Source organism: Hydra vulgaris, chromosome 12, assembly GCF_038396675.1.
Source record: "Hydra vulgaris chromosome 12, alternate assembly HydraT2T_AEP".
NCBI classification, from domain to species: Eukaryota; Metazoa; Cnidaria; class Hydrozoa; order Anthoathecata; family Hydridae; genus Hydra; species Hydra vulgaris.
The window spans coordinates 80,946,067-80,967,355 of NC_088931.1; the positions used below are offsets into that span (position 1 = coordinate 80,946,067).

Sequence of the window (21,289 nt, forward strand, 5' to 3'; positions counted from 1 at the left end):
CGTTTCTTTTAAAAAATACAGCACTCAATTTTTAAAATTCTAATAAATCTAGTAGCTCATTTACAACATTACTTGGTCAGCGCCAATCTTCTACAATGTCAAAAACACTCCATTTTCCTTATAGTTAACACGCCTGAGATTGGTAGTTCAAATTTTGTGTAATTTTATTTTTAAGTAAACATTGGTTTTACAAATTCATAACTTTTGAAAAATAGTTTAATAAAGTATATAGTAACTATCTATTTTTATCATTAATTATTAATTAAAAAAAATTGAAATGCTTTAATATCAACGTAAGATAAATAAGACATTTTATCTTAAAATACATTTAATATTGCTTTTTATACAATATTATAGACATAGGAAAAAATACCCAATTGACTGCAAATCAGCATGTTGCAATTAGTTAACGAAGCGGTTGGTAAACTGTCAAAGATTTGGCAATTGCGGTATTTGGGGGTAAAGTTTTAACAAGTCATTCGAGTTCGATGTAATTTAGTTAAAAGTAGCATATCTAAGCCAACTTTAGACTCAAAGAAGGTTCAGGACATATTAGATATTGATATTTTAATATTTTATTTGTCACCACTATTTCCTCTTGTTTTGTATAATGAATATATAACTATTAGTTTGCTCATATTTTTGTTTTCAAACTTTTTGTTGCTAAGCGATTTCCAAGGGAAAATTATGCTATGTTTAGAAAAGCAAGTACTGCAAAGTGCAATGATGAAAGCAAACTTGCAAAACGAAGCATTAATATTTTTAAGAAAACTATTGTTAATAGAGAACATTATGTTAATAACAATAGCAATTGATATAATTAATAACAATAACTGACTTGATGATTTAATCAATATTCTGTTGTTGTTGTTTTTTTTTTGTGAATTTAATTCTTTGGTTTTTATTAAATTAAGAACTAAAAGATAATGCCCAAGTAATACCAATATTATATACACGCCTGTTTTAAATCATGATATTCCTATAGAAGATCTTCCTATTAAATATCCTTTAACAGCTGCAAAGGGCAATCCAATAAAATTTCAAAAAGGATTGAATAGGATTACTGTATATATAAAACTATAAGATATTGTTCATTTGATGTCTTATAAGACGCTGAAAGAACAATACCTTAAAGTTTTATTTGTACACGAATCCTATTCAATCTTGTTCCAAAATCTTATAGAAGTTTTTATCCTAAAAGACGCCGAATAAACAATATCCCATAGTTTTACATGTACAGAAATCCTACTCAAATAAGTAGGATTACTGTACATTTAAAACTATATATAGTTTTATATGTTCAACAATTCTGCTCGATTGAGAAGGATTTCTGTAGATATAAAACTGTAGGATATTGTGTCGGTGTATAGGATACAATTCTATAAGATTTTGGAACAGAGTTGAATAGAAATCTTGAACGCCCATTTCTATAGTACTTCTATATATGGTGTCTTATAAGATAGGACTCCTATAAGATTTTGGAACAGGATTTTGTAGGATTCCTGTACGTCTATACCTATAGGACGGTTATATCGGTGTCTTATAGGATAAGACTACAATAAGATTTTGGAACAGGATTATATAGGAATCCTATCCTAAAGAAATTGCTATAGGTTGTATTTAATCGCATTATGCTATAGAAAATCCTGTTCAATTTTCTTATAGTAATGTCCAATATTCTTTTATACATTTTTTAGCAAAACAATATCCCTAATGCTTTGTAAAATAACTCTTATTTTTTTAAGCTGAAAAACTACTTTTTAACATATTTTTGCCCAATTTTTGAGGATTCTGAAACACTGTGCGTTTGTATCTAAAAATAATGCGGTGTTGTCTTAGAAATTTTATTTTTAAATAAATCTTACACCATTATTAAAAATAAATATTAAATTTGTTTAACGACTCTTTATTCTTCTTTTTTTACAGAGTTTGTTGTTCTGTTAGCCAACATTTCTTCGGGATGATCCTCGTATCTAAACAAAATAACTAACTTTGAGAAAAGAATTTCAAAATAAATATCTGTATGTTACTATAATTACCAAATAATTTTTTGACATGATAAACTTATATAGTAAAGTCATACTTAATTAAATCAGAAATTTCTCCTTTAACAAGAGCTGTTAGGAGTGCACTTCCAATACAAGCAGGCACCAGATACAACAAAGCTGGTTGGGCCGATTTAAAAAAATGCAAGACAGCAACTGTTAACAATAGTCCCAAAAAGTATGAAATATAGCTAGCATAGAAATACGCACATGAACCTTTGCCTTTGCTAAATTAAAAAAACAAACAAAAATACATTTTCATTAACTATAAAAAAACAGCATAATACATTATAATATAAAAAGTATATAAAGTTTTAACTATAATAAATTTAAATACTTTTAAATTAAATTATTACAAATGATTAAATTATATTAACCTATATAAAAAACTTATATTATATATAAAAACTATATTATATATAAAAACTATATTATACCTGTTGTCATATCGAAGCAATAGTGCAATAAAAATACCTAAATATATAAAAATAGCATATGAGTATTATGTGGTAGTAGGCTAGTGGTAGAGCGTTTTGTTTTACAATCAGAAGGTTCAAGGTTCAAATCTACCCTACAACCCTGGAAGCACTGTACTCAACATGCTTCTCTGCGCAGCATCCTTGTTTACAAAAACAAAATTAACATGTTATATTGATACCTGGTATCACTATGTCTCCTAGACCTAACATTGCAAAGTTTTTACCATTGACACCGTTCTCCAAAAAATCCATGGGAAAAATTACTAAAAATATAAGTTAGAAAATAATTAAACAATGTAAATATAAAATGAACAAAACAAGTCAGGATGATGTGTTATAGATGATTATAATATATGAATGATATTATTTTAGAATCATTACTGTTTGTAATTTTTTGGTATGACTCAGCAGAGTCACTCAAATATTCAAATATTATAAAATGTTTGCAATACATTATTATCGATATCATTCTTCATTACTTTGACATGTTCTTAATCAATCTTAAGTAAAGAAAAAACTGAATACTGCTTGGTACAGTAGCAAACTAAAAACTGAAATTGCAATAAAGACATTTAAGTAAACTTTTTGTGTTTTTATAGATATCTGACATATGACATGCATTAACTTACAGAAATATTTCAAGTTAATACATAACAACAGAAAAATAAGTCTCACAATTAAGATTACTAAGTATGAAATTAGTGAAAAAGTCATTTTATTTTGTGCTTCTTTGACGATGCATATTTCATAATGATGATGCGTACATCAAGATTATGTAAAAGTTATAACTTTAGTATATGAATATTAATATAAAATATATAGATAAAGATGAGTCAAATAAATGATATATTGATTAGTCTAATTTGTTAATTTCACAAAAAACATTTTTCAATGAAAAGTTTCTTTCTAAATAAAATCCAAAATAAAATAGTTAATTTATGCACCAATCAGTTCCATAACTTCTTGATATGAAAACATTTCTAAACAAACCCAAGTATGCATTTTTTAAAACTGAACATATTTTTAATTTCAAAAAAAAATCCTATTTTTTTAATATTTTTTCAATTATTGCTTGATGTGATCAAAATTACTAAAAGCCTCTCAATACACTGCACACATGATTATATATGGAAATAACAATGAAAAAATAAGTTTTGGTTGTGCACCTAATATATTAAGCAACCTGTATATTATCTTAACTATAACAATAAAATATGGTTTTAAAATTTGAATCAGAAGTGAAATTATAATAATTATGCATTATTTTGATAATTATGCAGTAAAATTAAAGAGTTAAACTTATTATGTTTATGTTTTACTAAAACTTATGTTCCATAAAAACTAGAAAAATCATTTTTGGTAATCATTAATCTGTTAAATATTTTTCTACGCTAATGCAATGTAGAAAGTGTGTGTTTAAACACTCTCAATGCAATGTAGAAAATGCTCAATGAGAGATTGAGAGTGTTTGAACAATAAGAGATTAAGAGTGTTTGAACAAAGATTATACAATAGAAATAAAAAACTATTAGTAGATAGACAGTAGGATAAGATGGTAAAACTATTTTTCTTAACAAAGTTTGAAAAAAAAAAAAAATTAATTTATGAAAACTTATTTTTTAAATTTGAAAAAAACAACAACAAACAAACAAAACAAAAACAAAAAAAACCATATTCCTTATCCTGACATTGAACTAGGGATGCGGAGTCCCAAAAGGACTCCAGCTTTACAGGGTGACCAGAAAATCTAATATATCCTGAGACAAAATCTAATATGCCCTGATAATAAAGTTTTTTACGGTATCCAATTAATTTTATTGGTTTTCGGATTCTCCATGTTTTTATGTTTAGTATATATATGTTCTTAGTTTGATATCTCTAAAATATACTATATTTTTTGAATGTCAAATAAACGTAGTGCAATTTTGGAGTTGTTTCGTAAAGGAATGCGCCAATGTGATATTGTTCACTTGGTTAATGTGCCTAAGCAAACTGTGTCCAAGACCGTCAATTGTTTCAAGGAGCTCGGCCACGATGGTCGCTGTCCAGGAAGTGGTAGAAGATGCACTGTCAACACATCTGCCAACCACCAGATCATCAGGAAGCGAGTCAAGCTAAATTCGAGGGTCTCCATGCGAAAAATTGCCAGTGAAACCAGAATGAAACATAAATCAGTGCGACAAATGGCAAAAAGGGAGCTTAACCTCATGCCTTACAAGCTCTAAAAAGATCAATTGCTCACCAATGAAAGCAAGCGAGTGAGGCTCCAGAGATATCGCCAACTCAAGCGTCGGGTCGCTGTTCAGCAAAGGGAGCACATCCTGTTTACAAACGAGAAGCTGTTCACCGTCGAGCAGGGGCACAACCACCAAAACAACAGGAGCTGGTCTGCTGAGGCTTCCGGCACATCGGCCATTGTCAAACACTGCCAAAATCCGCATTCCGTCATGGTCTGGGGCAGAATCGGCGCTAGTGTTAAGACCCCCCTCATTTTCGTCAATCAAGGAGTCAAAGTCTTCGGAATGGCTGCCCTACTCGCTGGATCTCAACCCGATGGATTACAGGGTGTGGTTAATTTTGGAGGCCAGGGCCTGTGCTACATGCCACATAAATTTGGATTCGCTGAGGCAAACGCTGCGCCGGGAATGGGATCATTTGTCGCCAGAAGACCTGTGGCCCATCGGTGAAAATTTCAAGACGCATTTGGGCTTATGTATCGCTGTGGGAGGAGGCCACTTTAAAACCGGCTGAGTATATTATTGTGGAAGGTCCATGTTGTTGTTATTTATCGTTGTTTTACTTAATTTTTGTTGGTTTAAAAAAAAATGATTAAAAATGTTTGTCTCCGTTTTTTCTGGCCACCCTGTATATCTCAATTTTTTCATGGTCTCTGGTGTCCAGAAGCTCATAATGTCTTATTGTTTTTATTATTGTTTTTAAGTTTAATGGTTAAACTTATTGCTTTTAAGCCTGGAGTGACGGAGTCCTTGCGACCATTATACTTAAAGACTCCGGGTTCAAAAATTCATTGTTCCTCTAAACTAAAAGTCTTAACTTTTTTCCCATTAAGCTTTAAGTCCCATTAAGTCCATAAGCTTTTTTTATATTTTCAGAGCCTCTGGATACTAAAAACAAGGAAGAAGTAATCTTATTGTGACTTTCAAATCTGGACTTTTTTTTGGGTGTCCGCATCCCTGCATTGAACTGATCCTATAATGGAACAATTATAAATTATTAAAATATAAGTTAATAAATTATTTAAACATAAAATCAGTTTTCATTAAATTACTAAATTTAAATTACATTTAATCGGAGCTTCAAATGATGTAGCCACAGTAACCATAACATTGGTACCAAATACCCAAAAAATATCATAAAAAAATAAACCACCAAGAAGTATACAGCCAATCGGGAAACTAAAATACAACTTTATTGTTGAATACACATTAAAAAAATTGAAACCTATAAAATATTACACATATTTTAGATATTACACATAATTTAAATAATATTAAACATATTTTAAATAATAAACTAATAAGAATTTCTGCAAATTCATTTAAAAAAAAAAGAGCTTTAAACTATTTGATCATAGTAGGGTACAAACACCCAAGGACTGGGTTTGACTTGGGTCAATTATGATTTGGCTCCGTATAATAAAGTTTTATGTTCAAAATAAATACACAGATGGAGAAAAAATTTATTGCAAGTTTTATTACAACCAACAAGACAAGAATAAATAATTATGGATTGTAATAAGTATTTAATAAACTAATAATGACAGAAAAACATGCAATCATTGTAAGTATTACTTTGATAAAATTGGAAAAAAAATATATATTAAAAAATGTAACTAACAACAATAAAAAATACTTTATTACTTGAATTAATCATCAATTAATTTAAGTAAGTTAGCAATATAAATAACAACAAATAACTGATCTTAAACCCTAGCAACATAAATAACAACAACAACAAAAAGTTTAGTTTTATGTTTTATTTAAAATAAGTTTTTTATTTTTATTTACTTAAAATAAATTTTGTATGATTTTAAGAAAAAAAAAGAATAAGCAAGACGGCCCTTAAAAACCTTAATATTAATGCACATTTATTTAATAGAAAGTTAGCAACCAAGGGAGCTCAGACATTGTCTGTTAACAAAATAGTTAATGAATACCTATCAGATATCAGTAGTGATGAGGATGAGGTTCCTGAACCCATTACGTTATAAATGCAAAATAAAGTTTACAATGGCAATTGAAATTTTGAACTTGTTCACAACTGACTAAAAGTTAGATCCCTTACTTTTCAAAGCCACTAAAAAAATCAATAAAAGAGAATAAAGCTTCTATGAACTTCTTCAAAAACAGTATTGATACTCACATGGCTCAATTTCAGACATCAACATCCCTTGGACCATTCTTGAGACCTGCTAGAGGAGGGCAACAAACCATTATTGATTTTTTCAGTAAAAATGAACAATGGTTGGTTGCCGCCATAAATCAGATCTCAAAAACAGTCCAGGAGTAGCTTACAAAACCTTAACCCCTATAATTTTTTCTGCGAGTCTCAAAAAATGTTTGATAATTCACATAAATTAAACATTTTTTGAGACTGAGAGGATTCAAATGTTTGTAACAAAAATTGATTATTTAATTAAAGTATTTTAATTGATTAGAAAAATAAAATTTTTTGATGAGTTCAAAAATTTGTGGACAAAGTGTTTAAAAAGTAAGAATTTTTCAATGATATTTGATCAAAATTTATTAGAAATGCAAAATCACATTACTATTTTGTAGGGCTATCTTTAGAACCAAAAACAGCTTTGTACCTGCAAAACATAAAGTCAACAAAATTGATGCAAACATCAATGGGAACTGAGTTCAATATTTCTTTGATTTTTCTGAATAAATTAGCATGATTTGTAAGCTTGATGCCTAATATTTGACCGACAACATGTTCCATAAATAATCAATAGCATCTAATCTCAACTAAGTCATTATTTATGGAGCAGATTATCACCATTTCCAAATGAAATATCTTAAAACCATTACATTACCTCCTTCATGTTTTACAGTAAGCAGTAGGGATTTAAGATCATATCTTGCATCTACTAGACATTAAACAAACTTGATTCCTAACTGCATAAACTTGTTTTCATTACTGTTGTTAACTACTCCACTTAAGATGCTGTAATGCAAACTTTTCTTGGGCGATTTGGGCTTTCAAAGAAATCAATTGCTTTTAAGCTGGACCTCTTGCTAACACATTTTGCATGATGTATATAGCGTTTTGTAGTAAAAATACTACAACAAATTCCATAAAAACATTTCATTAATTTGCTTAAATCAACAGCTATCTAACTGGGTTTTTCGTTGTATAGTACCACTTCATAAAGCTGTGCTGTCTTATAAAACAAATTTCCATATACTCCATCTCACTATTAACTTTTTTACTTAAGATGTTATTTATTTTTTGTACACCATGACCTTAATCACTTATAAACAACACTTTTTGGTCTGGACCCCGCCCCCCCCCCTTTACTCACTAAGGTGAGGGGGAGGGGGTTTGGGGTCGCACCAATCAAAGGGGGAAGAAGGGCAACTAACTTACAAAGATATAAACATTTATTTTCTAGCATGAAACATACATAATTCATTTTCTAATAAATATACAGTTAAGGTCATTAGATCTTTATTGCTTTTTTTGATGCTTTTACCATAAGATTCAAATTTTCATAGTAACTGTCAAAAATGTGTGCGAGATTTTCCAGCAAATATACAATGTAATGGTCTTAAAAGGGAATTAACAAAAGTTAATTAAATTACTAAAAGTTAGTAGAATTTGATTAGTGCCACCCCAAACCCCCTCCCCCTCACCTTAGTAAGTGGGGGAGGAGCGGTCCAGACCATATAAACGCCACTGATTACCTATAATAAAATAGAATTTAAAGAAATAATGGTTTCATTTTGAAATTAATTTAGATATTTAGGTATTAAGTACCTAAATATCTAAATTAATTTAGAGACCTTTATTTGAACCATAATGAAGATCTCTAAAAAGTTACTGCCCCCTTTATTTGTGCCCCTATCTATTATAAAGACCAGATCAAGGAGAGGACAACCAACCATATCTTTCCTTTTATTAAGAAATGACTTATAATTAGTTGCACCCTTTACATAGGCGAGTTGGCAGATTAGAGGGGCACTGGTTTCTAGTAACACATACAACCGTTGATGATTGAAAAATAGGGTAATTTAAAAATGCTGGCATTTTTGGTGTGGATTTGACAAGTTTATAATGTTTGCATTTTCAGATAGTTAGGTCTAATGGTCTTAAATGCTGTTAATCTTAGATCAAAACAAAGTGTTAGAAAAATTTACAAGCATCTCAAAATGGCTGAAAATTGGACTTTTTAGGCAAGTGGACATTTTGCTTTTAGATATATTTAAGCTCTAAACTGCAACAAGCTGCCTATATTTTGCCTGTGTATTGCAGACAGTAGTAGCTAATCAGAAAAGCTATCTGTAAAGACTTGTGGATGAACAGAATAATGCTATAGTTAGTTTCATTTTGGCATATTTTATTCAAAATTGAGGAGGTCATAATTTTTTTCTAATATAACACAAGTTAATTAAAACCACTTTTTTAAAGAGAGAACTATCCAGAAAATAGTTCTAGAAAAAATGAGACACTTGTTGAAAGTGAGAAAAAAGTTATACAGCTCTAAAGTAGTCTGTTTTGACCATTTGTAAATCGAGGGCCACTGTGTCCTGTTTGTAAAGCTATTATTTCCAAACCGTTGTACTTGAAAGTCTCAAATTTCAAATTTAACCTATCTACATGATGCACATAACAATATGTAAAAACCAGGAAAATCAGAGATGGTGCCCCACAAAGTTTTCTTTAAATTGGTTGAAATATAATGATTTGACCCTATATATAAATTAAAATTAGCTGATTGCTAATGGCAAACAAATTGAAAGTAAAAAGGTTAAAAAAATACTATAATTATCTATAAAAACACCAAAATAGATTGATGGCATTAAAATAAATCATGTTTAACAATACCTATTTAAATGAAGCAACTCTACTCCAGTTAATGAAAAAGCAAGTCCAAATAAATTATTGGCAATCCAATGTTTTTTAATTAAATACCACACTCCAAACATAGCAGCAAAAACTAAACATACTAAATCAATTCTGTCAAACTTGTAATCAATATGAGTTTTTTTACCATCTCCTTCACCTTCGCAGAATTGAGCATGGTAGTTTGAATTAGGAAATGAACCAGGCAACGCATAGCAAACAATAGGCCTCAGTAAGTTTGAAACACAAAATACACCAAGAATGAAGAAATAAAATGTTAATAACATATTAATGTATTCTTTGTTGAAGAACTAAATACAAATAAAACAATCAAAAAAATTAACATATAAGAAATATTTTTTTACATATAAATTTGTAAATAGGGAATTATTTACATAATAATAATTTTGTATTTTAATATTTGCATATTAAAATACAAAATTTTTATCAGACTATTTTCTCGAGTGTCAGAATTAACTTTTTAATGTTTTAGTATTTATGTTCAGGGAAATGAAAACGTGAAGCCAAAAGACAATGAATATCCTGAAAAACTCTTATTATCATAGTAATAAATTATTTCATCTTCGAGTTGATATTCAAGTATTTAATTAAAAAACTCTAAACATTAAACTTAACGTCTTATTGATTTTGCAAATAGTATAATTATATAATTGATCAGGAAAATTAGTAGGGTAAATTTTTTAAATTATTTTAAGTTTTAGGCTTTAATACTTTTAGAAATAATGTTTACTAGTTAATTTTTTTTAGTTACAACGTTTTCAAGTTCACTTCACCACTATAAAGTTTATTCAAGCCAATAAATAATAAACCTTTATAATATATTCTTATTGTTTTCTTATAAGTATAATCAAAATATATGAAGAAAAAATATAAAAATAATAATAACCTTAAAAAACAAAAATAATCCAAACAAAGCACAGCTAGCAACTATTGGAAACATTGCAGCATCTTTTTTACTCATTGATTCGACTTTTTCTCCTGATTCCTAAATAAACATTTTTAAATTAAAATAATTTACTCTAAAATATTTAACTAAAACTAACGTTCTATTAGAATATGGAATTTTTATTTAAATTTTAGACTAATAATTTAAGATAAAATTATTAGTCTAAAATTTCTTATATGAAATTGTTTGAATTTTGTTCAATCAATAGATAAAAACAACTTACTTTTTGTTTTTTATTGAAAACCACAGATCGAAATGACCCATACCAAATAGGCAAAAGTGCCATAACTACAAGACTGACATAAGCAAGGAGAAGTCCTTGAGGCGTAGCAGCTGCTCTACCCAATGCACCACCAGATATAGTATCATTTGATGTAGAGTTGACAACACTTTCAACAATTTCGGTGTCAGCCATGTTTTGTTGCTTTGCTTTTTGATAACAATATGTTATAACTTCGAAGTACGCGGTTGTCTATTATACTACTATTAATACATCGAAATACTATTAATAAATCGAAATCGATAAAAATCGATTTTTAAATAAAAATTAATAGAATACCAAAGTTTTTGACTACTAAAATAAAAGTGCAAACCTAACATTTCTAAAAGAATTTTTCAAAAGTTTTGTAGAGATCCCACTCTTGATGGGATTTCTTCAAATCCCATCAAGAGTGGGATTTCTACAAAACAAGTGAGAGTGGGATCTCTACAAATGTTTTTTTTTTTTGTCAATCTTCAAAGCACCATTAAGGTTTGGTTAAATGTTAATATTAATAATTATTCATAATTATAGTAATTATATTTATAAGTTATTGGAGTAAGCGGACTAGAAAGCAATCACTCGTGCGAATTCTATACGGACCGAGTTTTCTAATGTTTGCCTAGTTTTAAATCAATTTTTTACACATATTTATTGTAACGTATTTTATAAATATATAAATAAACATGTTAGCGCATAAAATATTTGTTTTCCAAAAATATAAATCTGTTTTTATTTTATACGTATATATATATATATATATATATATATATATATATATATATATATATATATATATATATATATATATATATATATATATATATATATATATATATATACATATACATATATATATATATATATATATATATATATATATATATATATATATATATATATATATATATATATATATATATATATATATATATATATATATATATATATACATATATTTTTAGCGAAGTATTTGAAAATTTATAGAGTTAATGATTAAGGGTCCAGTTAATGTTTTGGAAATAATAATTTTAATAATCCAAAAAAAAAGAATACCCGTTAGAAAAATAAAATTCCGTTTACTGGTTAGTTTGGTTAGAACTAATCGAAAGAAGTCAAAATCCAACTAATACGTAGCACGCACGGATTCACTACTATAATTTCATTACGCGTTTTCAATTGTTGTAACAAAGCGTTGTTGCTACAAACTTTTTTTTTAAAGCATAATGGCTCCCGTTGCTCAGGTTTGATATTTTTATAATAAACATGTTAGTATTGAAATAATCAATAGTTTTCTTTGATATAATTAATTTTTCTTTTTTTGTTTGTTTTAAATTTATAGTTAAAGCTTTAAAATAGTCGAATTCACTAATAAATAAATGAAAATTATTGACTTTTGGAGTTGAAAGCAAAATTGGGAACGCAAAAAATTTGGACCAAATATTGTATATATTATTAATATTGTTAACATAACATTATGCGTTGACATTGCATGACATAAGAAACAGTAATTATTAATTACAATAAAATTATTGTATTTAATAAATCAGTTGTTTTTGTAAAAAAAATATGGTTTGAAAAACAAAAAAGTTTGTCTTATCATTGCTAGCGACTCCAGAGCGCATCGTAAAACATTTGATTTTGTCAAAAAACATGTAATTATTATGAACTTTATTTTCTTATATCTTACTTTATAATGAAGCTAAAACCTTGAGGTTTTTTGCATTAATTAGTTTGACTCAACTTCTTTCCAACCATGTATATAAAGTACTATGTTTAATATGGCTTCTTTTGTATATTATTCATGTCTTAAAACCATTATTAATAAAAAAACTTGTGGCAGGACACGTCTTTTCAAGAGTAGTTTTTGAAGGTAAGATTTCCTAAGCACCAAAACACATCTAATTTGTATGAAACTTTCTATATATATTAAAAAAGGGGCGAGTAATCTAATGGAATGTGGACTCTTTTTAACATTCATACATAATTTTTTAGTTCTCAGCATTAAAAACTTTAACGTTAATTTATACAGAAAAAACAGTGTTTTTTGAAAGAGTCCATGTAGAAATGGGAATAACAGCCATTCCTCAATTTAAAACAAGTATTTATTTATGTTTTCTTAAAGAAATGGTACTTAGGAATTTTGTTTAGAAATTATGTATATATTGTTTTTATTCCTTTTCGAATCACTTGTTTTGATTTTTGTGCTTGATATTTGATGCTTTTTCATTGCACACAAATAATGATTTGTACATTTTTCTCTAGTTGGTTTTCTATCAATACTTTATGTTTTGAAATGTTTTAGAAATTAAACTAGTTTTTCTATTATAAGTGATTTTAATTTAAAAAATTTGTTAATTTAAACACAGCTGATAAAAAAAATTGAATTTTGATTATTATTGAATATTAATTTAAATTACTTATTCAACATTATAATAATTAGAATTAATAAATTTTGAAATATATAAAGAGATATAAAAAGTGTATTTAGATCAATTTTACAGATTATACTGTCCACATCTTAGAATACATTACACAATTCACTGTAACATAACCGGATGATTTCTGCCATGTATTTTATTCATGAATCTCCATTTAATGAAGGACTGTATTTTTAGCTCTTCAATCCATTTATGTTGACCATTTCAGGATTGTTTTCAGCAATAAAGACTGTGAAAATATCAGAAAACTGATGAGGAATATGACACTGAGAGTTAACATCACATACATCTGTACATACTCCTAGAGATAATAGTAGAAGCAAGCATATTTACAGAACTCATGATATTGATAACCAAACAATAATTAAGCTTGTAATCATGTTTCCAAGGTGTGTTCTTTAAAAGTATGGTTTCGAACCTTATTTTAAATTATTTTTAATTAAGGTTTTCTAAAGTAAGATAACTCATTACAGTAGAATGCAGAATTCTAACAAGTTCTTTATAACATCTGTTTACTTGATTGCTGAAATGTATTGGTTGTATTGTGAAGATCTTAAAAAAACAGATAGGCTCTCATGAATGGTTTTAAGTCACAAGTTCCTGCCATGTGACAGAGTTTTTGGTATTAGTGAGAAGCTGAGAAAAAAGAAGGAGGCTTTTATACACCTCAGCAAAATGGGTTCAATTTATAAAGAAAAGAAAACAAAAAAAACCCAAAATATTCACACAATAAAACTGAGAAACCTGTTTGTGCAAATTGTTTTAGACTATTAGTTTAAAGGAATTTAAAGGGCTTTCAAGGTGTACTGAAATTTATGCTTCCAATATATTTCTATTTTTATCAATCATCGATAAGTTATGGTTGTGATAATCCAAAGAACCTGGAGAAAATTGTTGAAGAGGTTGACTCTGTATAAGGTTTTTTTTTGTTTTTTTGTTTGTTTAAACATCTTCGCTTCCAACAAGGCTTAAGACTTAAAGGATTGCAAATTATATGAATCTGGAAAGATGAAGGAAACGAATTCCAAAGAGCTGATGTTTGAAGAAAAAAACAAGACGAATAAGCATTTTTGGAGCACTTAGGAACAGTCACAGAAAAAGGATGACACTTAATTGAATGACGAGTAACACGAGAATGAATTTTAGTAGATGGCACAAGAGACGCTAGCTCTTTAGAGCAGTGCCCATTATAGTATTTGTAGAAAAGAGAAAGAGAAGCAACATTACGACGATGTGATAATGGTTGGTGGTTGGCTGCAAGAGCAGGTCCAACTATGTTTACAATGCGTTCTTGCACCTTGTCTAAAAGAGAAAGGGCATCATCAGAAGAACAGCCCCAGATATGGCAGCAGTATTCCATACAAGGCCAGATTTGAGATTTATAGAGATAGAGAATAGAATCCAAAGTAAGAAGTGACGAGCTCGATAAAGAGATACAACCTTAGGAGATGCTAATTTTGCAACTGATTTGATATATGGTTTCCAAGAAAGATTGGAAGTAAGAGTTAATTTTAGAAGATGAAGAGTAGATGACTCATCGAGTACATTACCATTCATAAATATAGGAAGATCTAAGTTATTGCGATAACGATTGGCTGAAAAAAATTGAGTTTTATCTGAATTAAAGTTCACCCGCCACTGTGAGCCCCATGCTGTAGCAGAAGTGAGATCCTTTTCAAGCTCAAATCCCCCCTCCAAGCAATCAGAGAGTGTTGGTTTCTTATCACGACAAGAATAAATGGTAGTATCATCAGCAAACAATGCCACCTTAGATGTGAGAATATCTGGAAGATCGTTAATGTAAATTATAAAGAGTATAGGGCCAAGGATAGAACCTTGAGGAACCCCTGAAGTTACAGAATAAGAAGAAGAGTGCTGTCCATCGAGGACAATTTTTATACTATGATTGGAAAGGAAGGATTCAATAATCTTAAAGATGTTGCCGGATACACCATAAGAAGAAAGCTTATGGAGAAGACCAGCATGCCAAACTTTATCAAAAACTTTTGAAATGTCAAGAGCGATGGCCTTAACCTCTCCACCTTTATCTAATGCACGATAAAACCTATCAGTTATTACTGTTAGCAAATCAGCTGTAGAACGAGAAGATCGAAATCCATATTGATGGTCAGAAAGTTATTAGATTCAAGATGAGAAATTAAGTGTTTGTTAATTAAAGATTCAAAAACCTTGCTTATGATAGGACGAAGACTAATGGGATGGTAGTTAGACGAATCAGATCGCTCTCCAGAATTTTTGAAGATGGGGATAACAGATGCCGCTTTCCAGCAGGCTGGAAAACAAGACTCTGATAAGCACTTGTTGAATAGTTTTGAGAGTATAGACGACAGCTCCGGAGAACAATTCTGCAAGACAATAACAGGTATGTTATTGTCTTGCAGAATGTTTCTGACCGTAATAAACAGACGTCTGTTTTCTGGAGAATTGTTTTGCTGATAAATATGGAAGTAACGGTTTCGATTGGCAATCGCAGCAGCACAGTGTGAGGAAAATCATGGAGGAGAGTGAGGCTTGACCTGGAATCGTCGAGAGGGAATAAAAGATTCCATTCTAGCCTGAATTCACGAAGTTATGTAAGAAGCACATTTATCGACAGGAAGACAAAAGATTTCTACCCAAGGGCCATCACGAAGAAAATCACGGAAAGAATCTCAGTCATCTTTACTGTAGTTGTAAGAGGTTCGATAATAGGGGGATTCAGGTGATGAAGAAGAATGAGATATTAATTTTAGAGAGATCAAACTGTGATCAGATGCATCTAAGGGTGAATGTGGAGAAACTGAGCACTGACTAGGATCAGAAACAAGACATAAGTCGAGTAGAGAAGGTAAATGAAGGTAGGAAAGTTGACTATTTGAGTTAGGGATTGAGAAAGGCAAAAGTTGTGGGCTTTAATGCCTGCAGAATCACTGACACTAGAGCCAAGCCATTCAGAGTGGTGAGCATTAAAGTCACTGACAACAACTATATTAGCTGATGGATAAAGAGAGAGGGCTTGGTCAATATGATCAGAAATAACATCAAAAAGAGTGCAGTCTTGAGATGAAGGAGAGCGATATAGAACAAAGAGAAAGGCAATAGAGTGAAGTTGTGCTAAACGAAAGCACATGAAAGAATAGTCTGTGGATTCAAACCTAGTTTCGCGACAAATGGGTGAATTCTTATGAATGTAAATGCCCAGGCTAAGCATGTGACTATTGTAGTCTTTATGAATTATAGGAAGATAACCATCAACACTGAGATCACAAGATGAGACAGCCGAACTCAAATTAGTCTCACAAAGAGCAGGTAGGTCTAGTGAACTTTGCAAGAGATAATGAGTGAGAGTGCTATGAAAAACATTGGTGAAGAGTTTGGCTTTGTATGAAGTGCTATAAAAAAAATTGGTGAAGAGTTTGGTTATGTATAAAGTGCTACAAAGTAAAGGATTTTAAAATTATTTTCATGGATGTACTATTCTAATAATGTAAAGTGTAAATATAGTTAATGATTGTTCTAAAGCTAACGATCGATTAATGTTACTTGTAAATAATTGTATTTGTATATAGACATATTTGTATATAATATAAAGACATAATTATTAATATCAAGAGAAATAGTTTGTATGTAAATTATGCTGAATTGCAGTAAAGCAGATGAGGCATTTTATGCTTAACTTATAAAGTTGCTTTTAATGTGAAACATTAAGTTATTTGGTCTAAAATGTCAACTAAAGTTGATTTGAAGTTAATTCTGGAGTTTAGTGGAAACAATCAACAATCAGATGCAGAATGGCTGAAAAAAAGTTGAACTGATTTGCAAACTAATTAGTCTTACCAATCTGGTGAGTGTTATTCCTCTCCATCTTACAAATGGTGCATTTGCAATATATCAACAGTTAGCAGAAACCGATAAAGAAGATTTTGACTGGATAAAAAAGGCATTGCTAAAAGCATTTGTCATTGATGCATTGACAGCTTACAAACAGTTTATTACAAAAAAAGCTAAAGCATGGAGAGGCACTTGATGTTTATTTGGCAGAACTACAAAGATTTTCTACACTAATTGGTGGGCTACCAGATAGTAAATGACCGAGGCTGGTACTTGACCTGAGCCAAAGCTGGGTTTTATGGCTGGGGCTATATAAATATTGGTGCATATTGATATGATATATAAAAACAAGTCAGTATGCCTCAATGTTTATGCAGTCCCGTCTGTAAAACAAGCCTTGGCCACAGTCAAATACCAGCCCCAGTCGTTTATTACTACCAGGTGAAGCAATTGCATTTGCCTTTGTTTCTGGGCTCCTTGAGGAAGTTCAACGGATGTTGAGATCAAGTTTTTGCATGGATGTTCTTACTACGATTCAAATACTTGCACGAGCAAGAGCACTCATGATTGAAGATCATAACAATTTAATGAATAGAAATTTTGCTGCTGCTGCAACAAGAAGATGTGCTGAGTCGAGGTCGTTTAAAAATCAAACACAACCAGTTTGGTTGTGTTTGATCTTCAAAAATTGATGAGAAACTCTGAGCTTACCAAACTGTTGTGTTCTGTGTACAAAGATTTTGTTTAACACATTTGGGATTTGGACTAAACATTGCACCAGTCATAATAAAAGTGGTGTTGGATAAAGTGCTATCTCAAGACGAACTCATCTGGAAAGGAACGTTGTCATACATCGACGATATTTTTGTGAATGAAGACATAATACCTGATTGTTGCATACTTGATCATTTAGAAGTGTATGGGCTACATTGTAAGCTGGATGTCTGCATATCCAAAGGATCAAGAGTTCTTGGTTTACAGGTCGGAATGGAAAATAAAAAGTTGTGTTGGAGAAGAGATAATAATTTTGGTGAAATTCCGAATTCACTAACAAGACGTAACATCTTTTCTTTGTGCGGAAAAATGACAGGGAATCTTCCAGTTTGTGATTGGTTGCGTGTAGCCTTGTCATATGTTAAAAGAACAGCAAACACCCTGACAAAAACATGGGATGAAAATATAATAATAAATGCAGTTATCTGGAAAAAATACTGAACAACATAGTTAAAAGAACACAGAATGATGATCCTGCAACGGGAATTTGGAGTGTTTATAGTAACAAGGCAACAATTTGGGTAGATGCTAGTTCAATAGCACTAAGTGCGATTGTTGAGGATGGTAGCAATATAATCTAAGATGCTTGTTGGTTAAGAAAAGATGATACAACACATATAAAATTGTCTTAACTTGATGCAGTAATTAAAGAACTAAATATGGGTCTTAACGGGAAAACGGAAAATTTGCATATCTGCACTGATTCGAAAGTGATATTCCATTGGGTTACCAACGTACTTACTAGAAAATCTAGGTTGAAGACAAAAGCTTCAAATGAAATGCTAATAAGAAGAAAACTCCAGAATGTTGCATATGTAGTAAAAGAATTTCAATTCAAAGTAGATATTAAGCTTGTCGCTTTGGAGTTGAACTTGGCTGATGCTCTTACTAGAATGCCTAATAGTTGGTTAAAAATGGTTGTTAAACCCTCTGAAATGACAGCAAGTGGCATTATTAGAACTTCACTATCTTTCAAAGAAATCGAGCATGTTCATCGATCTACTGGACATTATGTCATAAAGAAAATATTGTACTTTACTCGTAAAATCGACCCATCAGTGAACAAGTAAGAAGTAAAAGAAGTGGTTGAGAAATGCATAGCCTGTTGATTAATTGATCCAAGTCCAATAAAATGGCCAAAAGGAGAAATAGAAGTAAAAAGAATGTGGCAATGACTTGGCATGGATATAACTCATTTTGAGGGGCAGCACTATCTTACTTTAATCGACTGTGGACCTACACGGTATGCAATATGGCCCTATCTTAAAGATCAAACCAGTGCATGTGTTATTCAAGAATTAAACGTGATATTTTTTGAATGAGTAGGTCTGAATGAAATACTAACTAACAATCATGCTTCATTTTGAAGCACATTGTTTTCACAGTTTGTAAATAAATGTGAGGTTAAACTTTGATTTAGGTGCATTTATGTACCTTCTGGTAATGGAATTGCAGAATGATGTCATTGAACTGTCAAAAGAATAGCGAAGAGAGTTCCATGCAGCATACTGGTGGCAGTTTATTGGTATAACATTAGTTTAAAAGATAGTTGTAAGTCTTCTACTGCACCTGCAAATAAGTTATATCAATACGAAATTAGAGTAAGAGGAATTGACAACAATAAGAATGCACATGATCCTTATAAGAAGATAACCAATAAATTTAAACTTGGTAATAAAGTATGGGTTAAACCTCTGGATAACCAATGCGACTTTCAATACAAGATTAGAATAATTACAAGGATAATCTCGGATGAAACGGAAGAAGCGGGCAAATTGTGTCAACATGTACAAGACCTAAGACTAGTAAGATTTGACAATAATTTGAATGAAGATCTTGGATAAGTAAGAGGTGACAATTATTTAAATGAGGATCCAGAAGATGATGAAGAACTATGCATTGTGCTGCCCGGGGATAAAACAAACAAAACATTAATGTTATGAAAAAGCACGCGGAAAGGAGGGCCCCCGAGCATTTTAGTCCTTGAGACAAAGTGTTCGTTATGATCAAGGGGAAGTGTAAATATAGTTAATGACTGTTATAAAGCTAACAATTGATTAACGTTATTTGTAAATAATTGTATAAGTTTATAGACATATTTGCATATAATATAAAGACTTATTTGTAAATATCAAGAGAATTAATTTGTATACAAATTATGTTGAATTACATGAAGACAGATGAGGCGTTTTACGCATAATTTATAAAGTTATTTTTAATCTGAAGCAATAAATACTTAATTTGTTATTTATTGAACTGTAACTTCATAGAAATATATTCATGCTTAACTTATTTTTTAGATATTTGTACTATTAAAAATTTTATTTAGAACCTTGTCGTTACAAGCTTGTGATTTAAAACTTTTAAACATTAAATTATTTTTGAAAATCTTTTTCCTTCATTACAAAGTTATTATTTTAAGTTCAATAAATAATCTTAAAGAGTTTATTTTTGTAGATGGTTGATATGAATGCTACTGTACCTAATAACACAATTTTGTTTGATGTGTCAAAAAAAGAGATTTTTACTCCAAATAATGGCTTTAAATCTTGGAGTAGAAAAATAAAAAACAATTGGAAAGTTGTTATGTAAGTTATCTTAATTTATATATATATATATATATATATATATATATATATATATATATATATATATATATATATATATATATATATATATATATATATGTATGTATGTATATATTGCTCTGTTCTTTTAGAACATTAAGCACTCTGTTTGTAGAATACACTAACATAATTTATATATATATATTAGGCTGGGGTAAAAAATAAAAGTTTGGTCTATCAAAGAATATTTTGTTGCATCTAACTGTAAATGAACAAAAAATATTAATATGAGACATGGGAAACCTCAGACAGGTCCCTAATATTATAGAAAAAAAATTTCTTCAAAAGTATGTCATGTTGGGTCTCAAATGAAGCGAAATTTAAAAAATTTAATAAAAATTTCAAATCTAATAATCTAAATACAAAGTAATTATTTTTGAATTTTTATAAAATTTCGCTTCATTTGAGACCCAACATGACATACTTTTGAAAAAAAAAATTTTCTATAATATTAGGGACCTGTCTGATGTTTAAGGGTCAAAATGGGGCACTTCCAGTAAAACATTTTTATTTTTTACAAATGCTTCTGGTTTCATACATGGATTGGCAAATAAGTATAGTTTGTTGTGATGAAATTCACACTTTTGTTTATTTTCACCCCAGCCTAATATATATATGTGTGATATATATATATATATATATATATATATATATATATATATATATATATATATATATATATATATATATATATATATATATATATATATATATATATATATACATATATATATATATATATATATATATATATATATATATATATATATATATCAC

General features: G+C 29.7%; 2 protein-coding genes across 2 annotated transcripts in view; one reads left to right on the forward strand and one right to left on the reverse strand.

Moving 5' to 3' along the window:
- Window positions 1-1,830: 1,830 nt before the first annotated feature.
- LOC100201126 (minor histocompatibility antigen H13) lies at window positions 1,831-11,060 on the reverse strand. The gene is made up of 8 exons (XM_065814626.1): window positions 10,804-11,060; window positions 10,521-10,619; window positions 9,596-9,924; window positions 5,828-5,940; window positions 2,704-2,787; window positions 2,483-2,519; window positions 2,084-2,272; window positions 1,831-1,973 (listed from the first exon to the last, which is right to left on the reverse strand). The coding sequence occupies exons 1-8, from the start codon at window positions 10,993-10,995 to the stop codon at window positions 1,907-1,909; spliced, it is 1,110 nt and encodes a 369-aa protein (XP_065670698.1). The 5' UTR covers window positions 10,996-11,060; the 3' UTR covers window positions 1,831-1,906.
- Window positions 11,061-11,972: 912 nt separating this feature from the next.
- Window positions 11,973-21,289, forward strand: part of LOC101240566 (intraflagellar transport protein 52 homolog) — a 31,791-nt gene continuing 22,474 nt past the window's right edge. The window contains exons 1-2 of the mRNA XM_065814627.1: window positions 11,973-12,083; window positions 20,343-20,473. Of these exons, the coding sequence (XP_065670699.1) occupies window positions 12,066-12,083; window positions 20,343-20,473 (149 nt within the window). The 5' untranslated portion in view covers window positions 11,973-12,065. The remainder of the gene's footprint in view (window positions 12,084-20,342; window positions 20,474-21,289) is intronic.